This window comes from Coregonus lavaretus (assembly GCF_964263955.1).
Source record: "Coregonus lavaretus genome assembly, chromosome: 12".
NCBI classification, from domain to species: Eukaryota; Metazoa; Chordata; class Actinopteri; order Salmoniformes; family Salmonidae; genus Coregonus; species Coregonus lavaretus.
This window is the reverse complement of record NC_139999.1, coordinates 15,165,139-15,177,059: the sequence shown is the minus strand read 5'-3', so window position 1 is coordinate 15,177,059 and position 11,921 is coordinate 15,165,139. Positions and strand designations below refer to the sequence as shown.

The 11,921-nt window shown below is 40.9% G+C and overlaps 1 protein-coding gene across 2 annotated transcripts; it reads left to right on the top strand.

The window, feature by feature from the left end:
• Window positions 1-6,067: 6,067 nt before the first annotated feature.
• LOC311138124 (bactericidal permeability-increasing protein-like) lies at window positions 6,068-11,483 on the top strand. 2 transcript variants are annotated; one of them, XM_084172790.1, is made up of 16 exons: window positions 6,068-6,129; window positions 7,439-7,556; window positions 7,703-7,817; window positions 7,993-8,124; window positions 8,350-8,505; window positions 8,663-8,726; window positions 8,819-8,879; window positions 9,372-9,463; window positions 9,875-10,048; window positions 10,147-10,206; window positions 10,427-10,594; window positions 10,689-10,756; window positions 10,844-10,886; window positions 10,981-11,044; window positions 11,130-11,206; window positions 11,346-11,483. In XM_084172790.1, the coding sequence occupies exons 2-16, from the start codon at window positions 7,454-7,456 to the stop codon at window positions 11,385-11,387; spliced, it is 1,419 nt and encodes a 472-aa protein (XP_084028916.1). In that variant the 5' UTR covers window positions 6,068-6,129; window positions 7,439-7,453; the 3' UTR covers window positions 11,388-11,483. The 2 variants fall into 2 exon arrangements, with proteins under 2 accessions (XP_084028916.1, XP_084028915.1); XM_084172789.1 differs by having other exon boundaries at window positions 6,070-6,133.
• The last annotated feature ends 438 nt before the right edge of the window (window positions 11,484-11,921 follow it).

The window sequence follows — 11,921 nt, the reverse complement described above, 5'->3', positions numbered from 1 at the left end:
GACCTTGTTTTTTCCCCGAGTTTCCAGTTGTCTTGAAAGCACCAATGGTTGATGGGGGCTGTGTGTGTGTGTGTGTGTGTGTGTGTGTGTGTGTGTGTGTGTGTGTGTGTGTGTGTGTGTGTGTGTGTGTGTGTGTGTGTGTGTGGGCTGACCAGCCACTTCCTGTCGAGGTAAGATCATCTTTCACATTTCCATCGTTCCACCCACACAGGTCCTGGGCTGATCTCTAGGGTGTTTTCAAATATACAGTTGAAGTCCGAAGTTTACCTACACCTTAGCCAAATACATTTAAACTCAGTTTTTCACAATTCCTGACATTTAATCCTAGTAAAAATTCCCTGTTTTAGGTCAGTTAGGATCACCACTTTATTTTAAGAATGTGAAATGTCAAAATAATAGTAGAGAGCTTTTATTTCTTTCATCACATTCCCAGTGGGTCAGAAGTTTACATACACTAAATTAGTGTTAGCATTTCGGGTAGCCTTCCACAAGCTTCCCACAATAAGTTGGGTGAATTTTGGCCCATTCCTCCTGACAGAGCTGGTGTAACTGAGTCAGCTTTGTAGGCCTCCTTGCTCGCACACGCTTTTTCAGTTCTGCCCACACATTTTCTATAGGATTGAGGTCAGGGCTTTGTGATGGCCACTCCAATACCTTGACTTTGTTGCCCTTAAGCCATTTTGCCACAACTTTGGAAGGATGCTTGGGGTCATTGTCCATTTGGAAGACCCAATTGCGACCAAGCTTTAACTTCCTGACTGATGTCTTGAGATGTTACTTCAATATATCCACATAATTTTCCTTCCTCATGATGCCATCTATTTTCTGAAGTGCACCAGTCCCTCCTGCAGCAAAGCACCCCCACAACATGATGCTGCCACCCCCGTGCTTCACGGTTGGGATGGTGTTCTTTGGCTTGCAAGCCTTCCCCTTTTTCCTCCAAACATAACGATGGTCATTATGGCCAAACAGTTCTATTTTTGTTTCATCAGACCAGAGGACATTTCTCCAAAAAGTAAGATATTTGTTCCCATGTGCAGTCGCAAACCATAGTCTGGCTTTTTAATGGCGGTTTTGGAGCCGTGGCTTCTTCCTTGCTGAGTAGCCTTTCAGGTTATGTCGATATAGGACTCATTTTACTGTGTATATAGATACTTTTGTACCTGTTTCCTCCAGCATCTCCACAAGGTCCTTTGCTGTTGTTCTGGGATTGATTTTCACTTTTCGCACCAAAGTACGTTAATCTCTAGGAGACAGAACGTGTCTCCTTCCTGAGCGGTATGACGGCTGCGTGGTCCCATGGTGTTTATACTTGCGTACTATTGTTTGTACAGATGAACATGGTACCTTCAGGCGCTTGGAAATTGCTCCCAAGGATGAACCAGACTTGTGGAGGTCTACACATTTTATTCTGAGGTCTTGGCTGATTTCTTTTGATTTTCCCATGATGTCAAGCAAAGAGGCACTGAGTTTGAAGGTAGGCCTTGAAATACATCCACAGGTACACCTCCAATTGACTCAAATTATGTCAATTAGCCTATCAGAAGCTTCTAAAGCCATGACATCATATTCTGGAATTTTCCAAGCTGTTTAAAGGCACAGTCAACTTAGTGTATGTAAACTTCTGACCCACTGGAATTGTGATACAGTGAATTATAAGTGAAATAATCTGTCTGTAAACAATTGAAAAATTACTTGTGTCATGCACAAAGTAGATATCCTAACCGACTTGCCAAAACTATAGTTTGTTAACAAGAAATTTGTGGTTGAAAAACGAGTTTTTGAAAAACGAGTGGTTGAAAAACGAGTTTTAATGACTCCAACCTAAGTGTCTATAAACTTCTGACTTCAACTGTAGTCCTCCAAAAGAACCGATCTCAGTCCTCTTTAAAGTGAACTCTATTCACACTGCCTTTGCCTTTAAATAAGGACTCAGCTCCATTGCCAGTTCACTTCAACTGTTTTGTGGTCCGAATCCTCTTTGTATTCACATTGATTGCTATGTTTAGAAAGGAATCAATATCTTTTCCCAACGTTCACTCAATGCATTCTAGGTAATTAAACACATTTCATCAGAACCTGTTATCGGACAGCTAAGAATATACCTACTTACATTTTGGAAGCTAATAGATTGCATTTAGTTAAAAGATAAGACATAATTATAATGAAAAGATAACATTTACTTGTAAATATTATTAGTAACATGATAAATAGCAGAAGAATAACTGCAGATTAAATATTGCTGTAATTGAACATTGTACACCCAATATAGACTACTGCCCCTTTAAGAACTAACATTGATTTTGTACCCTATGTTGTGATTCTCACCAAATGTATTCTTCTCACATTATTCAAATATCTGACTACAGGGAGTTGAGACCATCTGCACAATCACATTACAGGCCTGACAAGCCGTTTGAAAGTGTCCTGTTTCCTGAGTGCAATGCCCTTGGTTTCCCCTTTCTCAATTTACCTTTCTACTGATTTACTTTGTCATTGTGAGGCAATGCAGTGAAAGTTATGTAGACACAGTGGTGGAAAAAGTACCCAATTGTCATACTTTAGTAAAAGTATAAATACCTTAATAGAAATTTACTCACGTAAAAGTGAAAGTCACCCAGTAAATACTAAATAAAGTCTAAAAGTATTTGGTTCTAAATATACTTAAGTATCCAAAAGTAAATGTAATTACTAAAATATACTTAAGTATCAAAAGTAAAAGTATAAATCATTTCAAATTCCTTATATTAAGCAAAGCAGACGGCACCATTTTCTTGTTTTAAAAATTTACGGATAACCAGGGGTACACTGCAACACTCAGACATAATTTACAAACGATGCATTTGTGTTTAGAGAGTCTGCCAGATCAGAGGCAGTAGGGATGACCAGGTATTCTCTTGATAAGTGAATGAATTGGACCATTTTCCTGTCCTGCTAAGCATTCAACATGTAATGGGTACTTTTTGGTGTCAGGGAAAATGTATGGAGTAAAAAGTACATTATTTTCATTATGAATGTAGTGAAGTAAAAGTAAAAGTTGTCAAAAACATAAATAGTGAAGTAAAGTACAGATACCCAAAAAAAACTACTTAAGTAGTACTTTAAAGTATTTGTACTTAAGTACTTGACACCACTGTGTAGACATTAGATTATCAAACAGTCATCATGATGTTTGCTCAGTATGATGTTTACATCCAATTAAAGCCTGATAATATGAAATAATCTCTTACAGTACATATTGTTACCATTGTCAACAAGACCCCCAATCATTAAATGTGCTTATGTACCTGTTGGGCAAATCAGTGACGTAACAAGAAAGTCAAGATCAATATTCACAAATCACTCTTTCTATTATCTACAGTGAGGGAAAAAAGTATTTGATCCCCTGCTGATTTTGTACGTTTGCCCACTGACAAAGAAATGATCAGTCTATAATTTTAATGGTAGGTTTATTTGAACAGTGAGAGACAGAATAACAACAACAAAATCCAGAAAAACGCATGTCAAGAATGTTATAAATTGATTTGCATTTTAATGAGGGAAATAAGTATTTGACCCCCTCTCAATCAGAAAGATTTCTGGCTCCCAGGTGTCTTTTATACAGGTAACGAGCTGAGATTAGAAGCACACTCTTAAAGGGAGTGCTCCTAATCTCAGTTTGTTACCTGTATAAAAGACACCTGTCCACAGAAGCAATCAATCAATCAGATTCCAAACTCTCCACCATGGCCAAGACCAAAGAGCTCTCCAAGGATGTCAGGGACAAGATTGTAGACCTACACACGGCTGGAATGGGCTACAAGACCATCGCCAAGCAGCTTGGTGAGAAGGTGACAACAGTTGGTGCGATTATTCACAAATGGAAGAAACACAAAAGAACTGTCAATCTCCCTCGGCCTGGGGTTCCATGCAAGATCTCACCTCGTGGAGTTGCAATGATCATGAGAACGGTGAGGAATCAGCCCAGAACTACACGGGAGGATCTTGTCAATGATCTCATGGCAGCTGGGACCATAGTCACCAAGAAAACAATTGGTAACACACTACGCCGTGAAGGACTGAAATCCTGCAGTGCCCGCAAGGTCCCCCTGCTCAAGAAAGCACATATACAGGGCCGTCTGAAGTTTGCCAATGAACATCTGAATGATTCAGAGGAGAACTGGGTGAAAATGTTGTGGTCAGTTGAGACCAAAATTGAGCTCTTTGGCATCAACTCAACTCGCCGTGTTTGGAGGAGGAGGAATGCTGCCTATGACCCCAAGAACACCATCCCCACCGTCAAACATGGAGGTGGAAACATTATGCTTTAGGGGTGTTTTTCTGCTAAGGGGACAGGACAACTTCACCGCTTCAAAGGGACGATGGATGGGTCCATGTACCGTCAAATCTTGGGTGAGAACCTCCTTCCCTCAGCCAGGGCATTGAAAATGGGTTGTGGATGGGTATTCCAGCATGTCAATGACCCAAAACACATGGCCAAGGCAACAAAGGAGTGGCTCAAGAAGAAGCACATTAAGGTCCTGGAGTGGCCTAGCCAGCCTCCAGACCTTAATCCCATAGAAAATCTGTGGAGGGAGCTGAAGGTTCGAGTTGCCAAACGTCAGCCTCGAAACCTTAATGACTTGGAGAAGATCTGCAAAGAGGAGTGGAACAAAATCCCTCCTGAGATGTGTGCAAACCTGGTGGCCAACTACAAGAAACGTCTGACCTCTGTGATTGCCAACAAGGGTTTTGCCACCAAGTCATGTTTTGCAGAGGGGTCAAATACTTATTTCCCTCATTAAAATGCAAATCAATTTATAACATGCGTTTCTCTGGATTTTTTTGTTGTTATTCTGTCTCTCACTGTTCAAATAAACCTACCATTAAAATTATAGACTGATCATGTCTTTGTCAGTGGGAAAACGTACAAAATCAGCAGGGGATCAAATACTTTTTTCCCTCACTGTATTAGGCTAAAGCATAGTACATAGGCCTAAGAGTTATATTGTTTCACAAGTTGTACTCTGGACCCCAGAGATGGAATTGATGCGAAGGTTGGCTTAAATGATCGGCAGATATTGTGTTAGACAGCCATTTACTGGGATTTCTTTTGCATTGCATTTTAACCCAAATGAATAATTTGAAATGTCATAACCATTAATTGATGGCAAAATAAGCTATTTTTCCATCCTGAAAATATAAAAGTTCCACAAGCCAGTTTTGGTTTCTTGGTTGGATATTCATTATCACAATCGAAAGCTTAGGTTATTGCAAACAAGTTTCGCTTCAAGAAGCCAGACCAAATTAATTATTATGTTCTTGATAAGAGCCCATGACCGAATTATACACTCTACAAGACATTCCTTTATTACCACAATTATTGGTTGGATTTGTATCAAACCATTTGTATCAAACCATGTGTACTCCTGAGTGGCGCAGTGGTCTAAGGCACTGCATCGCAGTGCTAACTGTGCCACTAGAGATCCTGGTTCGTATCCAGGCTCTGTCGCAGCCGGCCGCGACCGGGAGACTAATGGGCGGCGCACAATTGGCCCAGCGTCGCCCAGGGTAGGGGAGGGAATGGCCGGCAGGGATGTAGCTCAGTTGATAGAGCATGGCGTTTGCAACGCCAGGGTTGTGGGTTCAATTCCCACGGGGGGCCAGTATAAAAAAAAAAATTATATATATATATATATGTATGTATTCACTAACTGTAAGTCGCTCTGGATAAGAGCGTCTGCTAAATAACTAAAAATGTAAAATGTAATGTGACCTAATTCTCATTGGCACTCATAAACATTTCATTGTTTACTTTCTCTTTACTGTATATCCTGAACAAATCATTCTCTGAAAGGTATGAATGAAGGTCTGAAAATACGAATCTATTGGATTTACAGACATAACTAAGGGAATAGCTAAAATTGACTAGATTGTTCTTCTTTGCACAATGTTTTCTCCATGCTCTCTGCGTTATTTACAGAATGGGTAGTCAAGTATCAGTCAGCCCATTTCTCAAGCAGCTTTTCCTGGTTCAGAGAAGTGAATCAAAGGCCATGTGATTCTCTTCTCCTTTCACTCTGCCCTGCCGCTTGCCAGGGAGCGACAACAACAGAAGAAATCCTTCACCACTTTCTTATCAGTGCATAAGTAGGTAACTACAGAGTCGTGCATGTGTAATTATGCTTTTTTCTAATTCAATCTGTATCTCATATGTAATGAATGGTACTGCATACAAAATAGACTGGCCTGTTTCTCTCTGTCAAACCTAAAACTGATTCCAATGGGGTAGCCATCAACAAACAGCCAACTCTCTATAGATACAGACAGTGGTGTAAAGTACTTAAGTAAAATAATAAAGTAAATTATTTATACTTTTACTTTTTATACTTAAGTATATTTAAAACCAAATACTTTTAGACTTTTACTTAAGTAGTATTTTACTGGGTGACTTTCACTTTTACTTGAGTCATTTTCTATTAAAGTATCTATACTTTTACTCAAGTATGACAATTGGGTACTTTTTCTATCACTGGATACAGAGTTCCTTGACAAACACACCAGTCAAATGTCTGTGATTTAGCAGGTCATCTCTGTCTACTTTCTTCTCCTTGCCTCTGTTCATTTCAGGCAAACATAGTTCAAAATAGGCCCAGCTCACCCGCTAACTCCTCACTGGTCATGTGGATTTATCTGCAACTCTGACAGACAAGCACTTAGTACTTTCAGAGGCCACAAGTGAATCAAGTCTGGATTGTTCCATTTGGGTTTCTTCTCCATCCCCCAGGGCTCCAATCAGGACCTGTAAGGCCACGGTGGTGGCTGATTACATTGTCTGATTGTCTCTCGTCGAGAATCAATTACCAGACAACAGAAAGATGTTACCACTCCCACAGTGTTGATCACGGGGATTGAGGATTAGCATTTGTTGGTCTGGTAAAAATGGTGTTTATAGAATCTATTATGATTATCAGATAATGATGCTAGCAGTTCAGGTGCGTTCCGTTTTTTGGCTTTCTCACTGGCGAGCCCAAGAAGGTGCCACCCCTCTGTAAAATGATTTAAAATATGGGACTTTGTGTCACAAAGTGTTGATGGTATCAGGGAAGCTGTGTGCAACAAACCAGGAAGTATTTGTCCATTCTAGAAATTCCCCTGATCAGTTATAAGATTGTGGCAAAACATGGTTTCATTATTGGTCAAAAGAAATCAAGTCAGACGTAGGTCAATATTAGTGTTGAGACTACAGTGCACATGTGTCTAGAGTGAAAATCAGTACCGTTCAATACAGTGGAAAATAAGGCTTTACACAAGAAACTGTTCAACCTTAATGTTCCTCCCATGAAAACGGAAGCCCAAAAGTCATAAGATATGGATGTTCCCAATTATATTCATTGGACAATAAATAACACCTGTATTGTAATGTAGATATATTATTGTTTGTTCATCTTCCCTACAGGTGACTGCAGTCAAGATGTCTCCATGCTATTGGCTGGCACTGTTGGCTCTAGTCCCCTTAACTCTGGCTGCCAACCCTGGAGTCAAGGTCAAACTCACAGACAAGGGCATTGAATATGGTATGTTTGAGGCATGGGCAATAATATTGCATGGTTTTAGATCAAGATGAGGCTATGTATTGTGATCATGTGGCAGAGGTACAGTAAATATACTATACTCCTCACAGCCCATTCTGCCTCAATGCCTTGCTCTGTCCTGTCCACAGGTAAACAGATTGGGATAGCATCTCTGCAGCAGAAACTTAAGACCATTAAGGTCCCAGATCTCTCTGGAACAGTGAAAGTGCCTCCCATTGGGAAGGTCAAGTACAGTTTGACAGGGTAAGGGATTAAATCCAATATATTTTCCCAAAAAAATATATTGCAGTCAAACACATTGTCAATTGTCTGCATATCTGATGTAAGCATTTGTTGATAATCAACTGTGCTTACAAAGCCTGTAGTGTTCACAACACGCCTCTATCCTACCAACTATGTACTGTGATCTATCCTCCAGAATGACAATAGTGAATCTGGAACTTCCCAAGTCTGCTTTGGTACTGGTGCCAGGTACTGGAGTCAGCCTGGCTATTACTAATGCCTTCATCAACCTGCACGGGAACTGGAAGGTCCGATACTTCAAGTTCATGTAAGTGCATGAGGGATGGTCTGAACACCCTCAATTTTGATCCTGGGGACCAACTGGATTGTACAGGCTTTTTTTCCAAGCAAGCTGTAACAAAAAAACTGCACACCCAGTACATCCCCAGGACCAGGATTGAACAACACTAAAACACTGCACAATTTTCTCTTGGGTCTGTCTGTCTATACCCCAAAGGACTCAAACAACATTATTTTCTCGTTAACGATCAAGAACAGACAGTGGCTCCTTCGACCTGGCAGTAAATGGACTCACCATCACTGCCAGTATTGCAATCAAGAGTGATGAAACTGGCAGGCCAACGGTCAGCAGTGTCAACTGTGTGGCCAACATTGGCAGAGCCAGCATCAAGTTCCATGGTGGGGCCAGGTAACTGGAGTATATAGCGGCACTTAACACTATGGTGTACTAAAAACTTTGTGAGAACGCATGTTACTGATTTAGGAATCATCAAACCACAATGTCAAAAAATTGTTGCAATGTGGATTTACTTGTTTCCTCAAATACTTTGGTTCCTGTTTTCCAGTTGGCTTTACAATCTTTTCAAGTCCTACATTGACAAGGCCCTGCGCAGTACTCTGCAGAAACAGGTGAGGGACAGTGTAATGCCAGACTACAAACTAAACAGGTTAATCTTGTTCTGTTCTCTTGACAATAATAATCCCTCTGTTCATTATTACAGATCTGCCCCCTAGTGGCTGATGCTATTACTGACATGAACCCACACCTCAAAACTCTCAATGGTAAAACAAGACTTGAAGGCCAAATGTAGCCAGTTTTATATCAAATAATTTCTGGGTAACAATGAAGTACATTACTGTAATAGATTTCCATTAAAATGAACAAAAATAGCTTTTTTGCAAAACAATTATTTCTCAAGCAAGAATTTTGCTAGGACTATCTGGGAGTGGTCTGAGGTTTGTTATTGGTCTATTAACCAATTTACCACATGGTGATGTCACCATGGAAAGCCGAAACTCCTGCCCATGTGTAAACCTGATGATTAGAAGGTCCTGTGTATTTTCAACCAGCAACTATAAGGAAATAACACTGATACATTTTCTTCATACTTTTACAGTGTTAGTTTCATCAGCTGTTGTACAATATGATACAAAACATAATTTTGACTGCACTGGGCCTTTAAGCACTTATCCTCATGAACATATTTGTATATTACAGTGTTATTCATAGGCTACTAAATGGATCCTACATATTTATTTTCTGCCATCTTGAAGTTCTAGCCAAAGTGGACCAGTATGCTGAAATTGAATATTCCATGGTGTCATCACCCACCATTTCAAAGTCCTCCATTGACTTCAGCTTGAAGGTAAAAACTGCAGACTCCTAATCTACCTTTCAACGCTACAAACATATGGGCTCAGTAAGGCAAGATGTCAATTCTCCCTCTCTCTCTCTGTCTCCCTCTCTCTGTCTCCCTCTCTGTCTCCCTCTGTCTCCCTCCCTCCCTCTGTCTGTCTGTCTGTCTGTCTGTCTGTCTGTCTGTCTGTCTGTCTGTCTGTCTGTCTGTCTGTCTGTCTGTCTGTCTGTCTGTCTGTCTGTCTGTCTGTCTGTCTGTCTGTCTGTCTGTCTGTCTGTCTGTCTGTCTGTCTGTCTGTCTGTCTGTGTCTCTCTCTCTCTCTCTCTCTCTCTCTCTCTCTCTCTCTCTCTCTCTCTCTCTCTCTCTCTCTCTCTCTCTCTCTCTCTGTGTCCATCTTTGTCCGTCCGTCTCTCTCTGCAGGGTGAGTTCTACAACATTGGGAAGCACCAGGAGCCTCCGTTCTCCCCCACGCCCTTCTCCCTGCCTCAGGAAAACAACATGCTCTACATCGGGGTCTCTGCCTTCACCCCCAACTCCGCAGGCTTCGTGTACAACAATGCTGGAGCACTCAGCCTATATGTCACAGATGATATGGTGAGTCTGAATCTGATTCCCATCTACAGGGAGTTAGGTTTAACATAGTCCCATCTGTCTCAGGGGTGAGGTTAAACATAACTGTTTCCCCCTGACAGATCCCTCCTAGCTCTCCCATCCGACTGAACACCGGAACATTTGGAGTCTTCATTCCAGAGGTGATACACCAGACCCCACTATCACCATTCTACCTCCATATGATATGACTTCATTTACTTAGAATAAAAAATCTATTAAATATTGATCATTAAAAGAGTTTGTCTTTAGTGTCCATCCAGAGATGAAAATGTGCGTTTTGTTCAAACACATTTACTCTGTGTTCAGGATACAGTTAACATTCTTCTCAGGCTTAAAGAGAGATTATGTGTGTTGTTTCAGATAGCGAAGCGTTTCCCTGGAATGATGATGAAGCTGCTGGTGAAGACGGTGAAGGAGCCCACCATCTCCCTTGAGCCCAACAACATGACAGTCCAGGCCAGCGGCACAGTGACGGCCTACGCCATCCAGCCCAACACCACCCTCTCTCCCCTCTTTGTCCTCAACATGGTCAGTCAGTCTGTCAGTCACTCAGGAAGTAGAATACTGTAGCTTAGACTTTGAGAGTGATAATTAACTCTACAAGCTCTCTTTATCTCTACAGGAGGGTAGTGTCAGTGCTCGACTGAACGTGACTGGGGTGAAGCTGGCTGGGGCTGTCACTCTGAACAAGTGAGTATAATTGGTGCAAAAGGGGAACAAAAGCCCTTCAAAAACTGACCAAAGTAGACTGACATTAATACTGTCTGCTTTTCACAGAATTGAGATGACTCTGGGAACTAGTTATGTGGGACAGTTTCAGGTAAGAATTATATTTTCAGAGCTTATAACATACATATAACTTGCTTTTTAAACACTGAAACACTGAACCTAAACAATGAAATGATATCAAACAGGTTCAATCTCTTGACAACATCTTCCTGATGGTTCTGAAAGTGGTTGTGATACCTAAGGTCAATGGTGAGTGCTTTATTTCCTTGTTTATTTATATTAATTGTTTCTGCACTGATTGGCCACTGGAAAACCATGCATTTGTATCTTATAGGTCGCCTAGAGAAGGGTTTTCCTCTTCCCTCTATTGGAAAGATGAACCTTGTCAACACTCAGCTGCAGGTCCTGAAGGTAACGTCAGATATCTAAGAGATCATTGCTTTCTACATCTCTTCTCACATCTCTTCTCACATCCAATATCTCTTATACTGTAGCCAGTGTGTGTCCATGTCCTATATTTGACAAACTAGTGTTGCTTTTCTGTCTCCAGGACTACATGCTGATTGGGACAGACGTTCAGTTCACAGGATAAGTGCCATGTAAAGTCATCATTAATCGATGATTGATCATAAATAAAATCAGAAATAAAATCAAACCAATGAGACATGTAATTAATGTTCGCAAATCAAATATTTTATACTGTACATATATACTCTCAAACAGTACACCACATTCTGAAATGCTTAAATACTATATCTTCCAATCTTTTCAGTATTCCACTTCTATTCAATTATGTAATTTATAATGAATAAATTTGTATAAATAAACAAATATCAGTAAAGCTTTTTTAAAATTCAACAACAGTCTTATTCAGTCTTCAGTCTGTGCCTCTGGTTTGAGGTAACATCTTTGTCCATCAACTGCTGGCTTTATAACAAGCTATGCCCACAAAAGCCTGCATAGCACTGCTCAGCTCGGTACCGTGGTGCCACAAAGGACGTCCACTCCACACTCACCTTCAGGGTGGGTCAGACTGAAGCCAGTTGTCCGTCATGGCGGTGGTCAGGTAGACGTGCAGCTGTGTCACTCAGAGAGGTGTGGCTGAGGGCGTGGCCTCTCAGGCTCT